This window comes from Pelmatolapia mariae, linkage group LG10_11 (assembly GCF_036321145.2).
Source record: "Pelmatolapia mariae isolate MD_Pm_ZW linkage group LG10_11, Pm_UMD_F_2, whole genome shotgun sequence".
NCBI classification, from domain to species: Eukaryota; Metazoa; Chordata; class Actinopteri; order Cichliformes; family Cichlidae; genus Pelmatolapia; species Pelmatolapia mariae.
Genome location: NC_086236.1, coordinates 70043122 through 70069311, shown reverse-complemented (window position 1 = coordinate 70069311; position 26190 = coordinate 70043122). Strand labels below are relative to the sequence as shown.

Genomic DNA, 26190 nt, shown 5'->3' with positions numbered 1-26190 from the left:
GTGAAATCAAGCAGATAACCAGAGCCTCTGCTGCCACTGCGGTGCCAGCGGGAGGGCTGTGCTAGGGCTTGTCAACAGGTAGCATGACTGCGTTTGTGTGTGTGTGTGTGTGTGTGTGTGTGAGAGAGAGAGTTTGCGGGTGTGTCTGTGTGCATGAGCATGTGTGTGGACCCTTTAAGTGATAGCCATCTGCAGCACAGAGAGCTTATCAGCAAGACCAGGAAGTGGCACTGGGCTACTATCGGTCCCCAACATCTATTCCACTCCCCAACATGGGAGACAGGAAGAGCGAGGAAAGAGCGAGTGTGTGTGTGTGTGTGTGTGTGTGTAAGAAAATAGCAGTGCAGCAGGCAGGTACTGTAGGCACCCAGCTGCTAGTGTTAGAGTGTGGTATATACACACTGGCAAACACACACACACACACACACACACACACACACACACACACACACACACACACACACATACAGAGTACAACCCCTGCAGACAAACACACATGGTGCCGTTACACAAACTCACACGAGCACATACACAATTAAACACCAACACGCATTCCAACTTAGCCTGATGTCTTGAATCAGCTGGGGGAAAAAGCGCATCCCATTTGCAACACTGCGCCTCGTCTCTCGCCAACATCTAACAGAGCTCAATTATGGCACATATCCACCTCAACTGGGATGACCCCTCCCCTTCCTTCATTCTAACACACACACACACGCACATGCACTGGCAGCCAGGTTATGCCTGTGGCAGCCGAGGTGGTGAAGGCCTGCAAAAGATGGCATTTTGATGACTATTTGCTGCTACACAACGCAGCAGCTGGTGCATCAGGGGCCGCCCAGCGAGAGTGAGCAGGGGGTGGGCAAGAAGAGGTAGTGGTGGCAATGGGAAAGAGTGGGGTGAGGTGGTGGCGATGGTGGGGGGCGTGGGGGGGAAATCTCGTTTGTTGCCATAGTTTCTGAGAATATGGGCAAGGGGGATGCTAAGCTTGGTAGCAACCTCAGAAAACAAAATCAGCCTGATTGAGGGAGAAGTTGTATTTTGCAGATGCCTCTCCCAGCTATGAACTGTGAATCCTGAAGCGTGCTTCGTATTTCGCACGGGTCAGAAATAGTTCCTGTAGCAGAATGACAACGGGCATTAGTGAACACTACATTCTCTCTGAGTTTCCTCGAGCCATTTGTAGGCCGAACACACAAAGCATGACTCTCCGCTACAAAAGAATGAAACTAAATGTTTGACAAGGCCCTGGACAAAAGAAGCATTTCACAAAATAACGCCCCGCCGCCCTCCCCTCGCTGCTCTGCTCCCCCTCCTCCTCTCCCCCCCACCCCTGTCTCTCTTCAGAGCCCTGTTCAGAGGTGGGCTAATTCTCTTTCACTCACTCGCTGCGATTCTCTCATCTGTTAACCTCTCTTTTCGGTCTGGGATTACGCAGAAGAATATCAAGGAAACACTAATCCTAAAAAGGTGCCAATCTTCTGCTCCCTCCTGCAACGCCCCTTTCCCCTCCCACTCATTTCTCTCTCCTTTTTTTTTCTGTCAACTCAGAAATCTCAGCGGGTGGGCCAAATGCTTCCTGGCTTCTCACCTTCTCATGAGACTGCACACAGGCGGTGACATCACCGCTCGCAAGGCAGGGAGTCCGTGTATCGAAGCAACGTGCGGATGACCACGGTCGTAAACCAATCGGGTTTAGGAGGAGCAAACTGCCGCTCCATGGGTGTAACTGGCCACATGCAACCCCACAGAGTAACAGATGTCAAACACCATCGTGGCAGCCATGTTTCAGTGAGGCAGATAGAGATACATGCGAGGAGATCATCAGATTATCAAGCAGCAACACGGCAAAGCTGCCAAGTTACACGAAAACTTAAAAACTGGATTATTCTTTTTAAGCTCGCTGCCTTACATTTTGACTGTAGCTGCCATAAATCTACAAAGGACGCTGCCATTTAAATGTTGCCGCTGAAATCCAGACTGGCTGTTAAAATACATAAGATATTCACAAAGAAAAAAAGATCAGATAATTTCAGGTCTGCAGCTCGTCCTCTCTGCAAACCAAAAACAATCTTCAGTTTAATTTGAGACTGGTGTGTATGTCAATATAGCAAAAATGTGTCTGAGCAGGAGTGTGTGTGCTTGTGTGGTAAATCCTCTGAGCTAGCGTGTGCTCTCTTCTGAGCCGTCTTCACATATGGACCGTAAACAGGGTGATTACCAGACCGGGCTGGGCTCCGCCTGAACGCCACCCAGGGACTCTTTACATCATCAGCGCACTGCTCATGCCCGGCTAAACAGACACACACACACACACACACACGAACACACACCGAGAGCAGCAGCTCGCTCGCACGCGTTCGCACACAGCGCAAATGAGGGTCTCCAGGTGACCATACGGTGGCCTAGGAGGAGAGCTGGCTTCGTACTGAAGGCACCTACGCACACGCTCCGATGTGAATACACACACGCATGCAAAACGCAAATAGCAGTTTCGCATATGCGCTCTGCACATTGATATACAAGCAAATACACACAGGTGCACACATATCTCCTTGCGCTGTAACTCCCTCACACACGCACATTATTGGCCCCTGTGAGAGATATACTGCCATTTCATTCCATTCACTCCAGAGCTGCCTCTGTGATATACTGACTACACCGCCTGTTAATACAATATCTGCACTAGTGCTTTCTATCCAACCTCCCAGCCGACACAAAAAAAAAAAAAAAAAGAGGAAAAGAAAGACACAGAATATAAAACCTAAACATACCTCCAGCCTGAAATGTTGAGAGTGAATCAAATGAGAAAAGAACAAAAAGCATCCAGATCGTTCTGGGCCCGGGCCAGTGTTTATCTCACAATAACCATACGTTCAACAACACCTCTGCTTTTTGGCTGCTGGTACATACGAGCCTGTGTGTGTGTGTGTGTGTGTGTGTGTGTGTCGTGGGTGGTAAAAGAAAAAAACAAACAAAAAAAATCAAACAAATGACAATAGCCATTGATTTGGATTTTCTATGCTGACTCTCTTTCCCATGTGATCAAACTCACGGCATTTGATAAGTTAAAGATAAAACACGGAGGTGATGGACACAGTGGTGTTTGTTTAGTTGTGCGGTATGATAGAAGGGTGTAGGGTTGGGCTTTTTGTTTTGTTTTTTGTCTTTTTTTTTGGAATAAGCAGTTTGGTCTTCAGCACCTGTGATAAAGGACATTCTTTAGCCAGAGAGCTCTGATTCATGTCTTTGAGTAACTCCTTGAGGGCGTTTCTTACTGTAGAGTGGCTCCATTGCTCGGGCGGCAGGTCCTCCAGCTTAGGACAACTGTGAAGAGAGAGGAGACACACAGGGATTTGGGGTGGAGGGTGACAGGGAGGATAAGGATGGGGAGAAGGAGAAAGGGATGAGTGTGAGGAAAGGACAGACAGGGATAGAAAGGAGAAGGGGGGAAAGAGTAGAGCATGAAAACAAATTCAGATGGAACGGAGACTGAGACAGGAAGGCAGCAGCTTTGATGGGATCTTCAATGAAATGCTAAAATTCACAATCTTGCAACTGAGTATAGACATTACACATGTGTATTACACATTGAACTATAGAGGTATTTTTGTGCAACTTCAATCCAACATCATAGATCTTAAAAATCTCGCTGCATCTTAAATCACATATTTTCACATTTACATTTGATATTTCAAGTGTAACAGTCAAAAAGCTGGGTGTGAAACACTGTCCACATCTTACTCTTAGAGGTTGCCAGACGGAGGGAAACCAAACAATTTGCAGCTTTTGGAAAGGGTCAGCAGGTGTCGTGATGTTAATACTGGCTAGCTAGCTAAGAGTAGAAGCTTTTTTCCTACTCTGAAAAATAAAACTACACATTGAACATGTTGGCATAGTTCTGTGTGAAATTTTCATTAGAAGAAATTACTATTGTGTACTAATACAAAACGCAGACAATTGTAGTGAAATGTTGTAAATGACATATCTAGTGAGTATACAATGCTACCCCACTGAAAATGATAAGTGCACAGTATCCAGCGTGTACAACATAAAAGCATAAGAAAAATTTAAGAGTCGAGATAGGTGTTTTCTTCAGTCTACTCCTAAAACAGTAAAACGTCTGTCTAATATTTGAAAAACCTGTGGACATTATCACCTGCAGCCAGTGGATATTTTATTGTAGCATAATTTCAATACTTTTGCTATTCGATTTAGCCTACACATGTCAGAAAACATAACAAAATGTCTCAAATCGCATGTTAAAATTGTTGTGTTCTATTTTCTAAAAACAAGAGAAACGCACCAAATCCTCAGCCAGGAGACGCTTGAACCTTTTTCGATTATCATCATTACTCCTGATTAATTTTCTGTCAGTCAACTCGACTGATCATTTCTCCACTAATCAAGTGCTGAGCTGAAAATTCTGGAAGCAAATCACTTTCCCCAAAAACAAAGGTGTCAAACACACTTGCAGCATTTCGCCTGACCCTGGTTGAGGAACATATACATGCATACGTGGATAAATTGGCTGGCTTGCATCAGATAGGCAGAGCAGCAAAGACAGAGAGGAAACCAGAGAGAAAGCGAGCTGAACGCACACGGGTCCCTGCTCGTTTTTCCTGCTGCAAGCGCCCCTCCAAGACAGACAGATTTCATTTGGCGCATCAAGCAGATGCATCTGGAGATTGCTCTGTCTCTCTCTCTCTCTCTCTCTGTATCTGCCTGCCTCGATCTCTCTCCCTCTTTCATATTCTCTCTCTCTCTCTTTTTCTCTCTCTCCTGATTGTTCTGATTAGTTAATTACTTTATACAACACATCTGCTGGATTGATGCATGAATTATACATCAGCTGCATGTGGCGACTATTATTTCGTGTTACTTCTACCTTCCTGGCTTGTTGTGCTCGGCGAAACAATTTAAGGTGTTACTGGCGAGATTTCTGCTGCAGTCGGGGCGGGGGGGCTTTAAGAGTTTGGCGGTGTGGGTAAGAAAAAGGGGAAAAACAAATACAAACCAATAACAATATTGACAATTGCGTATATACGGCGTAATCAAAATGGAGCTGTATATCAAACAGACTGTCTTTGCTGTTCGCCTGTGCTGGAATCGCGAGCTGCAGAGACACCGACTGAATTCTGGGTTTTGAAAACGTAAAATATATTTACGTGGTGGGTGGAAGCAGAGAATAACTCAACTGGGCTCCCGTGACTTTGTGTGTGTTTCGCATTACACTTACCGCTGAATTACTTTACGTTAAACCTGGCTTGAGACGTGAGTAAGAGAGCGATGAGGGTGCATGAGATGCTGTGTGTGTGTGCCTGTCCATAAATCTGTCAACCGGTGTGTTGGAAATGTTATGAGCGAGGAGATAGCAGGAGAATGGAACAGAAAAGGGATGCACACCACATCTGCTACTAAGAAAACATACACATGCACACTCTAACACACAAACAATGGATTTTCCAGAACACCTTAAACTGCTCCAGCAGCTAGAAAGCCTCTGGGGAGACGGAAGTGAACAAGAGGAGGGAGAGTGGGAGAGAGAGAGACAGGCAGAGACAGAGAGAGAGAGAGAGAGAGAGAGGGGCAGCGGAGAAAGACAGCTATCCATGCATTCAGGGGCTAGCAAGCCGGAAATAAACACAACCTTCTGTAGTCTGGCTGGTGGACGTGTTCACATCAGTCGCCGTGCCTGTGTGTGTGTGTGTGTGTGTGTGTGTGTGTGTGTGTGAGTGTTTCATTGGTGGAGGTGGGTGGTGATGGTGTTGGTGGCGGGGGAAACAGAAGGAGAGGGAAGAGAAAAGGAAGAGGCAGAGCGAGGTAGAAAAAGAGTAGAAACAGCTCTCCAGAGGGTTGCAGAACACTGGGTTAGCGTGCAGCTGGCACAAGCCTCCACACCAGAGCCAGTCGGCTGCTTGTGTGCGTGCGCATGTGTGTGTGTGTGTCCATGAGTGCATATGAGCCTGTTTGTGTCCATGTCTATAAATGCTTGTATGCTCTTGCCGTGTGTATAAATATGACAAAGCCTCACACCTACAGAGAATAATTTAGCATACAATATGGTGAGCAATGACAGGAGAAAGCTAGCAGTATTCAGTATAGGAAAGGTTTCATCTTCATCATTCACAATGTAGACTCAAAAGAAATATATTTTGCCTAAAATATCCGCTGCAGCCAGGTTTATTTATGGAACTATTTCAGGTGAGTCATTTTTAGCCACGCAGTCACCGACCACATTCGTTTATTTGGGGTTTTTTTGAGCTGAAGCAGAGCTTGGTTTAAAAACGGTTATTTACTTATCATATTTCACGTTTCCACTGCAAAATGTTAAAAATCACTCAGCGGTTAATTTCATAGAATCACTTCTCAGCTATGGATAAGCTAGATTGTTAGCAAGAGTTAGAATTCTCCAGAATCCGTGTTCTGATCAATTAATCAGTGGTTTTTCTGGGGTTTTGAATGGGTTTTTCCCACTTCCTGGGAACGGCCAGTCTGAGTAATAATGTTATTCTCGGTATTAAACACGTAAAATGGCACATGCTATATGTGTTATTGCTAGAAGCAGAGATTGAGTGGTTTATCTCTACACACTTTCAAGAGAGAGCTCATTAAAAAAAAGTTTTTAATTTGGCCTGCTGTGGTATTTATCTAACTGATTTTGGTGTGAACTGTCCAGTTTTGGAGATGTCAGCTGATGTCCCGTTTGAATCATGGTCAATTCACACAACAGCAAAGAAGCTAGTAGTAGCAGAGCTTTTAAGGTAAAAACAAAGCTTTTTAAAAGCCTTAATTTAGGACAAAGTCAAGAAAAAAGTAATTGAAAAAAATTGTGATTTTAAACAAGTCTTGAAAATCACGCTTATTTACAAAAATGCTTCAAAATAACCACCCAAGTAAGTGCCTGCATGTGTTTCAAGATGGCTGCCAAGTTGCTTGAAGGACTTGTGACACATTTGAAAAGCTGACCATCTCTCTTTCCAGAAACCCCCCCCCCCCCCCAAAAAAAACTTTTAACTACAGCTGTTCACTGTGTCACTCTCTAAAAGGGACACAAGAGGCTTATGCTAGTGACAAAAACACCACTAGCACATGTAATAAACAGTGTGATAAACGCTGACGGTATCTCCTTTGCCTGAGTTGTACTGTTTGCTAGCTGCACTAATCTTTTGCGTGGCGGATGTAGACAGCAAAAAGAAAATAGTTCCTACACGAAACTACTCGCAGCTAGGTTGGTGGACTGTTTTGAGCAACCAGGTTATGGTTTCTGGAAATACATATTGCTGCTGAGTTTTGTTTAATTATGTATTCTCTTGGCATTTTTGCACCACAAGATGTGTGTCATTTATTTCCATTACACCGATGAGAAGGCAGACATTTCTACAACCAATATATCTTCAAAACGCTGAAACTCACATCGAAATTATCTAGATGGATAAACAGCGCAACAGATCAGAGGGGGGAAAATGCTAATGTGATCATGACTAACTGTTCTCTTCAAACACAGTTTTGTGGTTAGCACTCAGGTAAGAATATGTATGAACATGTGCACACATTCTGGGCTGGTACAACTGTAAATATTCCAGTACACATGTGCCCGAACTTGTGGATTGGTTGCTTACCTGTGCAGCTGGATCTTAAGTGTGACCACGTGGTAGACGTCCTGCAGCATGTCTGCCACTGTGGCGTCTGGTGCGTCTGTCACATATGACAGTGGGACGGGGTTCCACTTCCCCACCTGAATCATACCTGGATGATGCAAAACACATGCAGGCACACATAAATATGGGCAAAATGTGGAAACGCATGAAAAAAAAAAAATCACAGATTTGGAAACAAAAGCACAACAATGGACACAGAAGCAAATAAATCAGCACGAAGCTCGCTTTCACTGTTCATTTTAAAGCCGTAAACATGCACGGTAGGAACGAAGCCACGCGTAGATACCCCCAGAAGCATTCCGGTGCCATAAATGCTCTTTATTTCCTTAATTTTCACTGAAATCGCAACAACCACGCAGGAATTTTTCCTGAGAGTGCTTTTAAAACAGTGGCAGCCCGCACAGCAGAAAGAGAGATGGAAGACTGCTCATGAGAAAGGTGGCCTAGGATGTGTATGTATGTGCAGCGTGATGGACAGCCTATAATAAAAGAGCATGCATCGAGGCACCTTGAAACAGCCGCACTCAGCCTACGTGTGCTCAAGTGCAATTAGCAGACCCTTTCCTCCACCTGCCCCTCCCACCCACTGTCACCGAGGGTATATGTATATAAATATATACAATATGAGCGCTCAAGTGAATGTGCATGTAAACATTTTAGTGTGTAAACCTCTGCAGCTAGCCTCTGTGAGAGTGCGAGGATACCTTGTGTGGGAATATGTAGCGTATGACCCCTGGGAGACTTGAGCATCTCCTTTCTGGGATCAGTGTCAGGTTGTGTTACTGTGGCTTCAGATCTGCTGGCGGTAGGCTATTATGGTCACAGAGTGTATGTGTGTGTGTAGGTTTGAGTGAGTGTGTGTGTGCACAAGCACCAGCATGTCAGAAAATGCTGTAGAAAAGACGCTGATAAGCATAAAAAAAAGAGCATCAGATCAGAGAAGAAAGAGATGACAATGATGAGAGTGGGTGAGGGGTTACCTTTGGCCTGGGCTGCTGAGCTGTGGGAGTAGCCCAGTGACAGCAGGGCCATCTCGATGAGCTGGTTGAAGAGCATGTCCTTGCGCACCAGGACAAATTCAGCGTGCTCCTCCTTGCTGTCAAAATCCATGGGATTCTCGTAGTGCTCGACCACACAGAACACAGGCAGCATGTTGCCTGCAGACAAAGAGACACAAGCCATTTCTTCACATGCAAAACTCTGACCTTCAGTCCTCTGTTTGCAGAGGAATGGGATTAAAATTTAGTGCAGATGATTAAGTTACACTGAGGTTGGCTGTCGAGGGATTAGAAGTGAACATCCAGGTTTAAGCTCTGAACACAAGTTTGGACCACAAAGGCATATTTCATCTTTTATAGGGCAATTTCCTTCAACACCTTCACCTCTTTGTCCCATTGCCAAACTCTATGATCAGCTTGAGGGATCAAATATTACTTGGGTGCATAATTTTAGACACAGAATTTGCTTCGTCTTTTAAGAAATTGCCCTCTTTTTTCTTTCTTTTTTTCTCCATTTCCATCATCTCCCCCCTGATGCTTTTTGCTCCAAATTCCCATTTTAAGATTCATTTTAAATGTTGTAGGATTCCTTCATGTTGCCTAAAGCTTTAAGATGATGACATAATATTGCAGAGGTGTTGCACTATGGCCTGCACTGATTGGTATTGCTTGTGACAAGCAAAAATATACTGTATATTAGACAGAATGATAACCTTAAGCGCGTGTGAACAAACATGCTGGAAAAAACAGAAAGTCTCGTCTCTCTTTTTGGCACAATACACAGTTTATTCACTGTCAAGGTGCTGGAATCACATTAGCCTTTTTCCCCCTGACTGCCAACCCAAAATCATCTTCCCATGATGCAGCGCTTCAAATCCCGAGCCACCTCTGCGCCCTGAGGTTTACGAGTCTGTGTCAACAGTGGCTCTGCTGTTAGGTGGAATGAACAATCCTTGTCCAAAGACTGTCAAATGTTCAAGGGACCAACTGTGCAAATATCATCCAATATGCCATTTTGACTAAAATAACAGGTGTGAAATTTAGACTTTGAGGGCACAGGGGCGGCTTGGCCTTTTGAAGTTTTAGTCTGAATAAAAACAGAAAGTCAAAATTATGTCAAAGTACTGATTGGAGGTAATCTTCCGCTTACTGTACTTTGTCAATGTTGCCCTGTTTCCCCACTTTTTCAGTAGGTCTCTGCTCTACCTGCTGCCACCTGGGAACGTTTCTTTACATACGCTGTAAGTGCAGATAGAAATGATAAACATTCCCATATTTCCAATCCCAAGCATTCCAGAAGATGCACACAGCTCTGGCAAAACAATCAATAAGCCAACAGATGCAAAAGAATGTGCTGAAAGAGCTGCTTTTCTCCTCCCCTGATTTTAATAGATAAAGATCTAACAATAAAGACTGCTGTGCAGGTTCATTTGGGGGATCAATACTGGCTTTGTTTCCAGGGAGCCCAGAGAGGGCTGCGGTAAATAGTGTTTCGGGCTCGGACACAATGCCCACTGTGGCCCCTCTGCGAAGCCTCCGTGGCTGACCAGCCGCCTCTCTCGGCTGCTTCGCTCTTTTCTAAAATTTGATGAAAAAAAAGGATGAGATTAAAAGGAAGAGGAGGGGAGGGCAAAGAGGATGCTTGGAGGAGCAAACGTTGTAGGAGGCCAAGAGAAGCAGAGATGATGAAGGTGAGAAATTAGGCTCTCTCAGCTGGCGTGCAACACGTAGATAAAAAGCAGCGAATAAGAGAAATGGCCCATCCGAGGACACTCGCGCAGCTACATTCCAAGACTTCCTTAGTCCCTGTTGGCCAAAGAAAACCAAACAGCCAAACAAACAAACATTTGAGCCCTCGCAGCCAAGTGCTATTACAACTCCAAACCTGCAGGATTTCAAACTCAAAAAGAAAATAAAGGAACATAATCATAAAATGAAGGTTCACATATTGGATGGCTTTGCCCGGCGTGTTTTTCACAAGATGACACTGGTAATATTAAAAAGCTATGTCATAATCTCAAAGTAAAGGCTCCCTTTAAGCAGCAATGGCTCTTAAAGGACTGAAACTTTCCCTTAATAAACAAATGTCAGAGCAGGAGTGCCGGGGTTGGAGAGAGCAGCAGTGACACAGCGCTATGCAGCACGGCACAGGAATAATTCTCACAGTGCTCTTCTATTAGCTATTGTCTGGGCAAATAAGTGGGAGTGTGTGTGTGTGTGTGTGTGTGTGTGCGTGCTGAGATGACTAAAGAAGCATTGTAAAAAGGTTTAAGAGTTTTGGAGAGCATGCAGGGGTGGTGGTGGGTGGAAGGTGCTGTGTGTGTGTGTGTGGGAGGGGGCCTATTTAAACTGCATTTAAATTACTTTCCTCTTTTTACATTGGTTATGTTTCCTCTCAGTCATTACAAATACACACAGAGCTGCGTATACTTTATTTGTATTGCATGCGGTTGATACATGCTGGCACTGCGACTAACATTTAACACCTTCATAGATTATCTTGTTGTGTATAAAGGACAACTATATAAGATGTCAAAAAATAAGGCCTGAAAGTAAATGGTTATTTTGAATTTAAAATAATTTTGTTTGTAAAATAAAAAGTTTTTTTTCTTAAAAGAAAAAAGCAGTGAAAACATTTTCAGATCATTTGTTTTTCCTACCAACACTTAAACCCCCTGAAATATTCAGTTTTCTGTCATATAAAACAAATAAAAGCAGAAACTATTCTAATTTTAGACGCACATATTTGGGATATGTGCTTGATCACTTGATTTGTAATTAATTTTCACCTGTGTGATTAACCCACAAAGCGCCACACAATTTCCCAGGACCGAGAGGGAAGTCTTCAAATTGATTATTTTTCCAATAAACACTCCAAAAAACAAAAAAGAATACACCAATCTGAGATATTAGGAACTATAAATGTTTACAATTATTCTCAATAAATTCCTTTTGATCCGTTTCGGTCTTTCTTACCTTTCTTATGGCAGGTCTTCAGCAGGTGGCTGGTGGGTTTGTACGGGACCCCTCCGAGTTTGGTCCCGGTGCTGCCCAGCCTGGCCCGGCCCAGGGGGCTGCCGTTCTGCTCCAGCCGGGGCAGCTTGGCCGGCGGGCCCTTGGCGTCTGCCATGCTGTTGACCAGCTCTGAGTTCTCCTTGCCCAAACACGTCTCGCTGAGATGTTCCATCATTCTCAGCACCTCAGCTCACTATCACCTGGGGGAGGCAGAAACAGCATATAATCAGCTGCCAGGGGAGATATGTGTGTGGCATAAAAGAAGCAGGAGAATGAAGAGCTGCCATGTGATACGAAAGGAGCAATGAACGCGAAATCTTTTGTGTTGATATCACTGACACTGTGAAGATGTGAAGGGACATTTTTATAGAGCAAAAAAAAGTCCTTTAAGTAATTGAGACCTCTGAAAACGGACCCATTACGGCAGTAACTGTCAATTCGCCTCGGTTATGATGACTCGGGCCACGGTGATGTCATCTTGCTGCTGTAATGTTCCCATTTTTTAACGCATGTATTATGTATGGGTGTCCCGCTAGAAATTCCCATGCGAGCGGAGGCAAACAGGCCGAGGTTTTAGAGCAAATACATTAATTTGCTGGGAGATTCCACTTCAATAAATACAGTACAGTTCAAGGAACAAGGTTGTGCTGCGGAGCACGCACGGAAGGGGAAACTAACGTAATTCAGTTTGTGAGTCACTTTGTGTGGCTTACCATTCGTGACGCAGCTTGGAGAAAAAAAGAAAGAAGGCAAAAGGCCGCACCGTCATTTTGTTGTGACAGACAAACAAAATCAGTTACAAGCTTTTACAGGTGTGAACTTTATTTTTAGATTCTGCAAGTGCAGCGAAACACCCGTGGCGAGCAATGAGTTTACAACTTTAGGATGTGGGGGGAGAAAGCAGCTTGAGGAAACTCCAAAACAGGCAGTAGCTGACTCATGAGGGTAGTCATCTAAAGTGGGAAAGAAAAGGGAGGAAGACACAAAAAGGAAAGATGGAGGATGGCTGCTTTACCCACAGGTGTGCTTACACACACAAACACACACACACACACAACTTCCTACATCATTTGAAGTGCTCGGGCAAACTTCGAAAATCTGATCAATAATAATAATAATATGAATAATATTAGGCCACGACACAAAAAATAATTATTCGTGGTGGTTAGTGGGTGCCGGTGGACTGAACTGGAATGCTGTTGTCAAAGAGTGAAAAGGGCAAAATCATCCACCCCCACTCAAAAGATCATGAACTCCTCGATTCATAACATCCAATGAAGCAACTAATTCCCCACAGAGGGGGAGCCAAAGGAATCCAGACCCGGATACAGTCTGGATCCAGGTCAGGATTTTTATATGACCTTAAAACACAAAAACCAGAGCGATAGTTCAAATCACCCCTAAAGGGCAGAGGTGTCTCCAGAGAGACAGCCCCCCGCACTCACACCAAATACAGTGGACTCGAGCATCTTTGATCTCACAATGCCCAGCAACACCGGATGAAATATGGACAGGGTGAGTTGTGGGATGTAACCAAGTGCATTTATTCAGTTACTTTACTAAAGCACAGTTTTAAGGATATCTTTGAAGTTTTTGCCACTTATTATTGTTCAATTTAAAAAAAAATCCAATAAAAATTTGTAATATTATAAATAAAGCTACCCAGCAATATAGAAAATAATTAAATTAGTCTTTTGATGCAAAATAAAGTGCTATATACATTATTGAATATGATGATAACATGATGTATATGCTTCTGCATCATCAATACTTTAACTGTAGGTACCTAAAAGTACTGCTAAAGTTTTTGTACTTGTAGACTTTCACTTAAATAAAGAGTTTAACCACTTTGTAAAAGAGTTACTTAATACAAAACAAGTCACAATCAATTCATCAAACACTGCTTTCTACAGGGCCCCCCCTTGCTTTGTTCTGGGCCACCCCATTTACAAAAATCCTGGACGCCCCTGCTCAAAGGGGGGTGGGAGTTAAGAGAGGACAAGTTGAGTGAAAAAAAGAAAGAAAGAAAGAAAGAAAGAAAGAAAGAAAGAAAGAAAAGAAATAGAAAAGAACTTCAAACCAACCTGAACCGCAGCACTTCAGCACTGGAGAGCATATAACACCGGCTGGAAAACGCTTCTTCTTCAAGTTTGGCCAGGGTAGAAAAGATAGAAGAAGAAAAAAGAAAAAAGAAAGAAACCCCCCCTCCCCAAAAACAACTCCCGGTTCCTCTCTTGTTATCTCTCTACGTGTGCATGACAGCGAGGGGTTCCCAAAATCAGTGTTTAAAAAGATGCTTTCTCCTGCTCTTCTTGGCGGAGGACTGGCAGGCGGTGCGAAAAAACAACAACAACCCGGGTCTGTGCAAGGGAGGACGAGGTCGAGATGGACCGTGATAGGCGAACATTGGTAAGCGGTTGTGCGTGTGCGGCAGGAGCGGAGAGAGACAGGAGTGTGCAGCCCTGACGTTACAGCCAATTCCGTCCAAGTGGAGGAAAAAGGACGGCAACGGAAAGCGTTAAAACCGGCGACATTTAGCAACGCTTACAAGTGAAGGCGACTTCGGCTTTAGTTCGCAGCACAACATCCAAAACGGCGAGCAGGCAGCCGCACAGTACGGCCAGCACGAACCACAAGCACCTCGGACACAGTTGTAACAACAACAACCGCCGCCGAGACCTAACAAACCCTCGCTGTGTGTGTTCACGGAGGGACTACGGGAAAAAATAGCTCAGCGTCGGCTTAGCTAGATTTGACTGCCGGCAGACTGAGAGAGAGCAAAAATACTAAGAAGCGACTGTGTGAGCTTGCCATGGAGGCGATGTGGAGACGATATGCGGACAGTCGAAACAGGTTCGCAAAATAAAACAAGGAGAGGGGGGTCAAAAAGTGCGGTTTACTTTCCGATGCCGAGGATGAATAAGGCTCGCTGTGGATGCATAAGAGAGCTGCCTTGATAGTAATAGTAGGAGGTGTCCTGTTGGCTGGGGATTGGCGTCCGGACGGAGCTCCTCTTTCTCTCTATCTCCCTCTCTGTCTCTCCCCCTCTCACTCCGTCTCTCCCTCTCTGTCCCCATTAAATTATTAGTTGTATTGACTCATCACTCCCCCCTCTCCTCTCCTCGCTGCTGGTGCTGCCGCTGCCTCTGCTTTCCTTCTCTCCTCCTCATTTCAAATGGCGTGGTAAGAGGGGGTAAAAAAATAGGGTAAAAAAAATAGAAGAAAGGATGGGGATGTGTGTGTGTGTGGGAGAGAGAGAGAGCGCAGGAGATGGGGTGTAAAGTGTGTGAGAATAAGAGAAAATAAGAGGAATAATCCCCTCACACACCACCAGCACCAGCAGCCTTCCCTATTAAAATAAAAACAGATGATTCCTCCGCATCTCAGGCAGGAAAAGTCCTGGCGGAGACAAAGTGGAGAAAGTGGACCGGGAGCGAAACCACACACACATAAACACACATGCATTCGCACACACTCACTAATACACACACAACGGGGAGGAACGGTGGTGCGATTTCCGGCTGTGCGCGCAGGAATTTTTAATCAGCTTGATTAGAGTGAGGCGGTCCTGCATTTATTACCGAGTAACACACAGATGCTCACACACACACACGCGCGCGATACCTTAATTTATGATGTGTTTTATTTATTTATTTATTTATTTCAGGACTTTACTTTGGGCCAAATGTATAGCTTTTGTTTGACAAATTAATCTACATTCAGATGTAGTCAGAATAGCAAAATAAGTAAGGTGGTTGCCCCTTTGAGACAAACTGAAATTAAAAAGTAAAAGTGAGAAAAAATTTAAAAAATGCTGTGTTTGCAAAAAACAAAAACCGTTTATTTAAAACTCCAAAATAATCTCATAACTAGGAATAAAAATAATCTTTTTGCAGAGTAGAAATATTGTTTGGAGTTTGATCCAAACCATACACTAAATATATTTAAGGCCACTTTAAATGACCTCAGGATGCAAATGTGATGGCTGACCATAACTGACCCTGCTTTAGGTCTGAGCTTTAACATTAACCGTTTTGCTTTGTCTCATACACATAAGTACCTATTTTGTGCATTTTCCTATTCCATGTGTGGATTACTGATCACAGTGCTGTGCTGATGTTTATCTTGGCAAACACATATTTCCAAAAGATATTTTTAATCTCAAGAGTCATATTTGCCTAGTTAAATAAAGACTAAATAAAAATATACAATTACATACGCTACAAAGTAATATAAGAAATTACACATATAAGTCTAAAAAGCAGATGATAGCTTTATTCCAAATAAAAAAGTGACTACATATTAATATATTTATTTACATTTTCCACCCTTACAGCAATACTATACAATTTAGACTCATATTTTTTGTATAAATATGTACGTTGGTTGTTTATCAACTTGAATATTAAGCTTTAGTGATTTCTCAGGGCTATTATTGACTTATTGCTTTGTAAATAGTACAAGTAATACACTTTTTTTTTTTAAAGCAGTCTTCATTGCCACATCTCTCATTTCCCTCTCTCAACATTTAGCTTTCAGCAGTCTTCCCATATGTGCTAAAACTTTACCTCCACTGCAAGTTAGACCAAAATATTAGATGAGCTAATCTCTGTTGATATTGTCAACAAAAACCCTGAACAGGCTGATGTTAAGCTATTGTCATTATTTTGTAATTATTTCTCAAACCAGTCCCTGCTGGCCGAACTGCCAAAACATCACACAAGTTAATCTGTTGGTATTGTCAATAAAGGCCTGATCTGGTGTTTTTACCGAACCATTAAGGTGACCCAATAATAAGATCCTCACTCTGACTTCATGAGAAAAAGGTCATTTTAATGATGGACACACCCACACATGGTGTGAGGGGTGGCTGTATCTGACTCTCCATCTTTAGATCCTAGAAAGAGCCAGATGGGGGAGTGTGTGAGGCAAAGTTCAGCGTTGAGAATACACGGGGAAATAGATTTTGCACGTTAAATGAAAACATGGGGACACTTGTTTCATAAAAAGCGTGCTCTTCTTCACACTTAACATAAGGTGTGGCTTTGTCGTCAGGCCAGTGTGTACATCAAAGAGAAATGAAGAAGCACGGCTGTCCAGGCTGTGCAAGAACAAAAACAGGAAACCAACAGAAAACAGGAAGTGTGTGTACCTATCACATCGGCAGAACCTGAATGTTGTCGATCGTGGAGGTCAGGTGTGCATGAAGTGCTACATAACACTACATGCTGACGTACGATGTCTTTGCAGGGTTGATAAAGCTCATCCCCGCAAAAAAAAAAAGACGGCAAATCGTCTCACACAAAGCTGCTGTTTCATAAACAATGCAGCCCGGCAGTTGTAAGCATCTCAGCTTAGCCAGTGACGGCAGTCGGAGAAGCCCGACAAAGAAAATGGTTCTAAATTTACATAAAGTGCTTCTTTTAGGCAGGGAAAGACCTGGAGGTCTTTAAAATAAAGCCAAACCTGGAACCGATCAAAAAAACCAATCACGGAAGAAGTGATGCATCACAGTTACACCTCTCATTCACCCCCCTGGTTGTGAAACTAAATCATTGTTCCACCCACCTTCGTGGGGTCAAAAGTTTGTTCATTTTAAAATACATTTGTGTCCAAAAAGACTGCATTAGGAATTCATAGCAGGAGGCCATCAAAGAGGCTTTTAATGGAAAAAAAAAAAAAAAAGCAAAGTGAAACTCACCTTTCGGACCTGAGATGGAACGTCTTGCAATATTGACACCTAGTTAGTGTGAGGTGTAAGTTTTGAGGAGGCGGTTGCATTTTAAAAGGGTCCCACGTCTTGTGTGGTTTTTTTAACAGGAAGTAGAAGAGTTGTTGAAAACGCTGATATGCGACCCCAGCATGTTTGAATTCACGTGCAGAGGCTGTCACTCAAAGATTCAGCAATCAATTCTTATCTCAACCATTCTCTGGTTTTCAGTGAGCTGCCAACACTTGCACTAAACCCAGCTGTGGTGTGCAGTGTGGTTAAAGGACCCAAACTGTGGAGTAAATACTATTTATACATCTTCAGAGATTCATATTATTCAGCAACAAGACTTCCACCAAGCCCTTTAAGACATAAAAGTCACGAATGGATTATTTGTAAGTTTACCACATCATAGATACATGAAAGTAAAGGACATTTGACTTTATTTTTCATGAATAGAAATAATAATCATGAATATCGTGTGTGTGTGTGGATGCATGTGCCTCCTTTTCAGGTTCTCTGTGATATGTACTAACATGAATCTGACAGGCTGGAGCCCCCCTACACCCACACCTTCTCTTTAGCAGATTGCTTTGCATCACCTCGGCTTGCACAGCATTGCTACTCAACGTTCTGCACGTTGACATGTTTTCCACGTTTGACATGTTTTACATGATGTTCACGGCAGCGGCTCCCGTTTCTCTCTCTTTCTTTTTTTTAACCAGTTTTTTTCTTCCTTGGCCGTCGTTAGCAGCATCCGGAAAACAGGAGCGATGGTGAAAGCGAGCCATTGTCGGCAAATGCTCTTTTCTATCTGGCATGACGCAAGCAGCCGCAGTCATTTCCACTGTGATTGTCGGGCACCATCAGAGAGCATCGATAACCCCTGCCAGGCCTTGGCACCGCCAACAGGTGCCGGCACTGCCAGCTAGGTTGGCACCGACGTGGCTGTGAAAACCCTCTGACATCCAGAAGGGCACAGATTTGCACTGAATGCACCACTGAATCAACACTGCTGATTATCAATTAACATATACCGTTTTGTATCACACAGAAAAGAGGGAAAAATGGGTTTTGAAACACAGAAAGCCGTGTTAAAAATACTAGCTGTGCGGTGTTATAATCATGTGCTGAATGCAGATTTAGCTCTGTTCAAGGTGGGTTTTTACAAGCCTTGTGTGGCTTTGTGTTGGGGAGATGCATGTACACAAGTGTAATTGTTCAGGCAGGATTTTGTGCCTGATGGCTACATTTGTAAAGAAATCATGAAAAATGACATGACAGACTGGATGCTAAAGAGACACCTCATATTTAAATAATATTTAAATATATTTCACCCTCAGTGTGTGCATTATCACAGGTACTGCATGTGTTTTTTTCCCATAACACACTTATCAGTGGTATCATATCTGGCCCGCTGCTTTTTAAACCACACGTCCCTGAAGAAATGAAGTATTATGTGCCTTTCATTTAAAAGGACACTAATAATCGGCACACAAAAGGGGGAGAAAAGGCTGAAAATGAATAAGAAAATATATTATTGTTGGCTCAGCATCGAGAGGCGTCTTTATTTAGTGTGTCAAGCGAAGCGGCAGCGCCATCACTTACTCTACGTAGGTGTTGTGATGTCTTCATGCTCACCACTTGTGATGCTTCTAATGGGAATTAATGCGATTATTTGGTTACTAATACAAATTAGTCTGCGGATCCAGTCTGAGCAAACACACAGACGCAGCATGGGGGTTAGCGCTGTCACTGGTTCGACTTTGAGCTCTTTCTGCAAGTGTCTCGCGCAACAAAAAAAACCACACACACATAAACATAATAGTATTATTAGAGGCTGAAGAGGATTTAATAATCTGTCGAGGAAACGTGTCAAAACACGCCTGCATCAGTGTGGGTGCGCAGACGAACCTCAAAAATATGTCATGTGCAGAGAAAAAATGAAAACAAGGGTGTTGTACAGTAGATGCCGTGCAAAACCAAGAAGCAGTTAAATGAGTAGCAAAAAAAAAAAAAGCCACAAACATAAAGCGAACCTCTTTTCTAAACAAGAGCACAGCACTTGGTGCAGAATTGATTTTTCTATCATGAATGAATTCAGGAAAAAGGGAGGCGTTTGACTTGTTTAGTGCCACTGACATTTCTTTGACAGTGTGTGGGCAAATAAGTTTCAAAAGGCGCTACAGACTCCACTAACCCAACCCAGAATATTACACTTTCTCAACAATACAAGCGCAATGTGTCATCATTTGGTTCAATGCTGTCTCAGAGGTGCTCATTGTTTTCTCAGAAATGTTTTTTTAAGAGTGACCGGTTTCACCCTTGGTCTGTGTGTGTGTTCGCTGTCACAGGTAGTGCTTGCGTTTTCCTGTTGCGCACAAACACCTCGCATTCAGCTCTGTACAGAGCTCAGCTTTGAGGTGGTTTATTAATATTTACATGCAAGACGTAAAGAGCTGCTTACACAGTTGCTGCGAGGTGACCACAAAAAGACAAACTACTCCGCCGTGAAGATATCCTTCAGCTCGAATTAGTTCCGTGTTTTAAATTAGCTTCTCATACAAGGAGTGTGGCTTTCAATTAGCGGCAGGAGAAGGTGATTTCTACATTTCTCATATGTCCGCGCTTTGGTGTGGGAGGAGGCAGAAAAGAGAGAAAGAAAGAACAAGGGGGATGTAATGAACTGAGAGTCGGCTCCTAAGTACTTAATTGTTTTATAATCACATGAAGTCGACAGAAATAGAAGCAGAGCAAGTGGTCTCCACCTCAGGCCTGCTGACAGGAAGGCCTAACGCCAGTTCCCCTCAGAGGGTCTCGGCGTCGCTGCAGACGGCAGACGCCACGAGGATTTCCTCCCTCCCCATTTCTGATACACAGACAGATCGACCGCTGCACTCCCACCTCTTGTTTTCAGGTTAAAAGTCTCCACACCCAGCAGCCACCCCGATGGCGTGTGGTGTACACTGTACACTGTGCAGCTCCCACACAGATGCACGCCACACAGACAGACACATGTACATCCGCTCAGCGGTGGCGAGCGTGTTTCCGCGCCGTTTATAACGAGGCCCCTCTGCCCTGGAAGTTCGTGCCTTTTGCCCGAACCCGTGACCCCCGCCATCGGCTGTAATGACCGCCGAGCAGCACCGTGTTGGTTCAAGCCTGTGTCAGGCCTCCTCACGGGAATCTGCGCTAACGATTCAAAGCCAACATCCCCGCCCAGGCGCGCCCAGAGGACCCTTCACCGCCTTGTTTATCACCCCCCTCCCTCTCTTGCGCCTCTGCGCCTTTATCGAATTATAAAACCAATTAGTCATAGAACAATCAACAGGCATCAGAGGCAGGGCCCTGTTTGGAGAAATTACTTTTCTGTCACTGCGCGCTGGACGCCGGTCGTCACATGATCAAATAATTAAACTCTAATTTCTGCCTCGTGGACGGCAAAAAATAAACAATTAATAGAGTTAGAGAGACACGGGCGTTAGTGTGTGAGACGCAGAAAGAGATACTGAAGACGGCTTTGTGAGAGAGGGCACACTGAAGGGGCGAGAAAGGTTGTCATGGCCCGCTGGGTTTTTCCTGAAGTGGGTGAGAGGCGGTGAAGGGCACAGTTCCCCTGGCCTTGTGGGGAGTGTTAAGGAAATGAGGGCAGGTGACGGGATGGTGTTACTCGCCTCAGTGTGCAAGAAGTGAGGCTGCAGTGAGTTGAAGGGAAAAAAGATGGCACGCAAGCGTGTAAGGAAACCGCGCTTAATATTCAGGCTTAGGCAGAAGTATTGAATAAGAAGCACAGACTTAAAGATGTGTTTCTTTATCTACATATTTTTCTTTGCATATTTAATCCCTTGTCAAAGGATGCATCATCCATCCACTGACGAACAAAACAGTTGATAAGGCAAATGTGTGTGTGTGTGTGTGTGTGTGTGTGTAAGACAGAGAGAGTACAGTATCTGTTGAAATTGTTTCATTGGGGTATGTGGGTGGGTATTAACAACCTGATCTTAGCGGGATGCGCTTTCCTCTAAATCGCTGTTTTTTTTTCCTCCCTCTGAACAAAGGATTCAGAAAAACCTACACAGATCGGATGAAGACAAGCATCGGAATGAAAGACAATGAGTTTTTTTTCCCTCTTGAGAAAAAAAAACATACGATTAGACCGGTAATAATATGATTTGAATCATGAAAACTTGAATGTGTTTGCGTCTGTAATTTATATTTGATACAGGAGCATGAAGCACAATAAAGAACAAGAACACCCCCCCCCCACTCCAAAAAAAAAAATCTAACATAAGAGGGATGTCATTTCATAAAAGCGTGACAAAACCAATGTGACGGACTTCGGATATTTTTTTTTTATGTCCCAGGGAGGACACGCCAAGCCATTCAGCGAACGGGGCTGACTGTGGGGACCCAAAAACAATATGATGCTTTTATCACTAAGCCAAGGAATCTGGATCAACAGTATGCAAAGCATATGCCAAAATAAATGCAGTTGAACATGCTGGGACAACATAACCCACCCCCCCACCCCTCTTTCTTTCTTATAGGGAACTTTCCAGATAATGACAAAATGAGCTGTAACTCCTGAATCACACACACTCAAAGCATGCACCCAGGGTGGTATGTCTGTAACTGACAGGGGGGGGCTTTCTTACATTTTTGAGCCCTGGAATGCAGCAGTCATTATTAACTCGCCAGCGTTTTCTTATTCCACACTAGTTGTAACACGCCACCAAAAAGAAAAAAGGGGAAAAAAAAGAGGGAATCATTGTTATCTTTCTCCTCTATTAGCAATCATAACAGAGCTATTTCATACAGAGGAGGCATGGCGGGGAGTGTGGAGGGATGGAATCCCCAAAGAGCCACACATTAAAAAACGAGACAGGCCTCTTATTTACTGGCGACAGTCTAATAAATACATTTGCTGGCAGCTAAACAGGTATTTACTCTGCTCCCTACCACAGGTATAATTTCACTGTTTGCTGAGCTGTTATTTTGCTACAGCGATAATTATCGAGGTGGTAAAGAAAGACGATTAATGGTTTTAGCCTGAGATATCAGCCTCAGCAAAGTGAGGCACAGCCCAGCTCTAAACTCCCAGCAAATACTCAGCGAGTGAGGTGGTGGTGCTGGTGGGGGGGTTTAATAAACAGCATCTTTTGCTGGAGGAATTCAAACAACAACCACGACACACAGCCGACACAGCAAAGCTTATGGAGACGTATAGAAGTGTCTGTTGTGTGTTTAGGGACAGCTACTTTCCCTGAACTTTTTTTCTAATTTTACTGAAAGCAATGATGATTGAGAGCATAATTCAATTTTAAAGCAAAGTGATGAAGCATTCCTAATATAATTTGAGTGCAGACTGCACAGCAAAAACAACAACAAAAATCACAACCTGTGCTCTCCGATGTCCACGCTAATTGGTGTCTCGGGGTCACAGGACAAACTTTCTGCTCCCGCTCTCTTCTGACAACCTGCCCCTCAGAGTCTGTGAACCTGACACTGAGCGAGAGCACGGCACGCCAACGTGCAGACGCTGATTTACGCTTAACTAACACCACCACCACCTGAGAGATAAGACTGAATTTGTCATCCTGCCAGTCCTAAGAAACCCTTTGACCTGACGACCTGAAAGTGATGATTAAAAGAGATGCGATGCAGAAGCGTCACTGGGATTTAAAAGTAAAAGACGGTGAGAAAACCCTGAGTGTTTGTGCACACTACACGCTGATTTCCTGCTATTACAACACTACTACAGTACAGTAAATGCCGCGTGCACTAGTTTCGATTAGTCGTAATGAAAACAAAACTAAGCTCTGAGGGGAAAAATCTGAGTATAACAAGGTTAAACCTGTAACTTAAAAGAAGAAGGGTGAGTATATTTAAATGTCTTCTCAGATCACAGGTTTATTGTAAATCACGGTAGGGTTATTGTAAGAACTGGGAACACATTCAGAGGATTTCATTAGGCACTAATAAGCTGTAACAGATGTTTAAGCTTTACTGCTGGATCTGTGTGACCCGGCAGTATGAAGCAACGCTGACATCTTCACACTCTGATTCTTATCATTCCTGCTAAACTAGAACGAGTGGAGAAATTTTGCCAAACATATTGACTTGGTATCGTATGTACACAAACATTTTTTTGTGCCACTTTCACAACCGCAAGCTGATAAGGAGTGGTTGTAATGAAGGCGAGGAGTAATACCGAGAAGTTTTGCTTCAACGCTCACAAACTGCCGTTGAGGCTTTCTTCTGGTTGTCTGAGGACTTTTACAAGAAGTGACACATGGCAGCCCGAGACAGGAAAAAGGCTGTTTGTCATTGCTGTCTAAGGCACTGACCAGATAAGCCACAGAACCTTGAACTGCCACAGATCTGCAAAGATAAAAGGGAGAAAAATCACCGGTGTTGTGCCATAACCTGCTTTTTCCCATGCAGTAGTGCCACACTTGACCTTGTAATTTGCACGTGCGTGAGCAACGCACACGACCTGACTACAGCAGCAACATGGTAAACAACCGGTGACACCGTGAAGTAATTATTATTTTTCACAAAGCTATCAGATCAAGTCTCTGAAATGCAAAACGCCGCTAGATTATTATTATTTTGTATAAAATTAATTTCCCTGCACAATTGTCACAAATGATCACCCCTGTGCCACATCTTGCTTGTGCCTTAAACGCAAACTCTACTCTGTCTTACATGTGTGTATTTATGCTGATATCTATATATAAATAATCTCGAATATCTGAGTGAAAGCCACTGGCCTTGCTGCTGTGTGAAATGTCAGCTATTTTTCAAAAAGAACAGACAGAGAGTGAAACCTTTAAAAACCTGTAAACCACAGAAGATCGGTGCCCACGCATTTTGAACACACTAATACATCTTCTCATAACTGCTCCCTATTCTCTATCTCTTTATCTAACACACACATAAACACACACACACAGGTCTGGTTGTACCTGAAATTACTTTATCAGCACTGTGACAAAAGCCATAAGGCAGACCAAAACAGCATTACCACGCCGACTCTGTCATCACATCCTTCTGACTGCCTCACGCCAAGTCAAGCAGAAAGAAAGCAATAAAGTCATTTAATGTTTGTTTCCTTCTGAGTCTCTCACACCTTTTTTTATACCTTGTTGGGCTCAGTCAGTATGGTTTTTTTTAAGAGTTACACAAAATGTTTCATGTCACAGCAGTAAAAATGTTGAAGCAAGTTGACACGTAATTAAATAGTAAGTATGTGGAGGAAATAAATGAAGTGGCTCTAATGGCCTAATAAAAAGTAGTAAAAGTAGATGGGCAGTTGGGCTGCAGTAGATTCATTTCTAATAGACGTGTCAGCTGTTTGATAGCACGCACTTCATTATAAGTAAGAGAGGAAGGCCTGATTTGGAAGTCTAGTATTTTCTACAAGATTCACGACACTACGGAAAACTAAGCAACTTTCTGTGACACGGTCAGGCCAGGAGCAGCGGTGGCGATGGCTGCATCACTTCTCCTCCTACTCTGCTGCGCCGCAGAGTAAGTTGTTAAATGAATTAGAGGAGATGGGTGCACTTAACCCCGCGAATATCACGAGTCCTTTGCTTATTTGTGCAGAAACGACACGGGCCCGTTTAAATTTAGAAAGTTCTGAATGCGTACGTTTAGGTTCGGCATCACCGCTCACAATCTCGATTTTAATTTTATTTATTTTATTTTAAAAATCTCTCTGAAATATTAAATTCTTACAGCCACTTTTGGTCTGCGGGTTTTAAGTGATTTGGAAGATGAAGGTCTGCAAAATTGCTTTTAATTCATTTAGAGTATCTCACTCTTCTAATTCCAAGGAGACCCCCCTTTTTTAATGAGACACGCAATAAAAAATGTGATTTCAAACCCGTGCAGATGCTCTAATAAAGAGGCATGTGACAGAATGACAGCGGACAGTGATCACTTGAGCAGAAACAGTTTAGAGTAAGAGACCGTACCTTTAAAGTCAGCAGTCGCCCGACCTCTTGTTTTCCATCAAAAGTTGAACAATCTCTTGTCACTGCTCCACGGCGAGAGATCCAAAAATAGGCGACTGCTCTGTGGGAGGAAGAACTGCTTTTTTTAAAAAAAGAAAAAAAAAGTCAAAAGTCCTACGGATGAGGAGGAGGAGGAGGAGGGGGTCGTCAAGTAGAAACCGCACTGGCGGAGGTTGGAGTGAAGTTGAGGAGCGCACACGGCTGATGGAGCGCAGAAACGCGAGCAACCGTGCGCTGCGGGCAGCGGGGGTGAAGAAGAGGAGAGTAGAGTAGCGGCATGTGAGGAGGGCTGCTTTGAGAGGGTGGCAGGTAAATGAACCGCCCCTCCCCGTTTCTGATGCTCAAATCGATGATTTGCCAGCTGTGGCGCAGCTTGTCTCATTGCCCCACTTTGGTTTTTACAGCCGCTCCTCTCCGACGCGCCGCTCTCCGGGGACAGAGAGAGAGCGAGAGAGCGAGAGAGAGAGAGAGAGAGAGAGAAGTCACTGCCAGGAGAGCTCTCACACTCATTCATTTTCATATTTACACGCCACATGTTTGCATGTCAAGAAGAAGAAGAAGGGAGGAAAAAAAAGTCTGGTAAATAGTAAAAGTGCGCGCAGCGGCGTGCGTTTTGCTCCGAAGCGACTCAAAGCCTGTTGTTTTAATAGCGGAGGGCAACCTGCCAGCTTTCCCTCCCCGCACACCTGAGCCGAGCATGAAACCGTGCAGCCCGGTACAGTCTGGTATACATCACATGCTCGTATCGACATAAAGAGCTGTTTATTAAAGCAGATGGGTTGATT

General features: G+C 43.8%; 1 protein-coding gene across 4 annotated transcripts in view; it reads right to left on the bottom strand.

The window, feature by feature from the left end:
* satb1b (SATB homeobox 1b) overlaps window positions 1-25690 on the bottom strand; it is a 58615-nt gene extending 32925 nt beyond the window's left edge. For 2 of the 4 annotated variants that reach the window (XM_063487024.1, XM_063487026.1), the window contains exons 1-5: window positions 13759-14735; window positions 11636-11874; window positions 8642-8818; window positions 7623-7749; window positions 3204-3327 (exon numbers count right to left, since the gene is read on the bottom strand). In XM_063487024.1, the coding sequence (XP_063343094.1) occupies window positions 3204-3327; window positions 7623-7749; window positions 8642-8818; window positions 11636-11849 (642 nt within the window). In that variant the 5' untranslated portion in view covers window positions 11850-11874; window positions 13759-14735. Of the gene's footprint in view, window positions 1-3203; window positions 3328-7622; window positions 7750-8641; window positions 8819-11635; window positions 11875-13758; window positions 14736-25366 lie in introns of those variants that run through there. The other 2 variants (XM_063487025.1, XM_063487027.1) reach the window with 2 other exon arrangements.
* Between the last annotated feature and the right edge of the window lie 500 nt (window positions 25691-26190).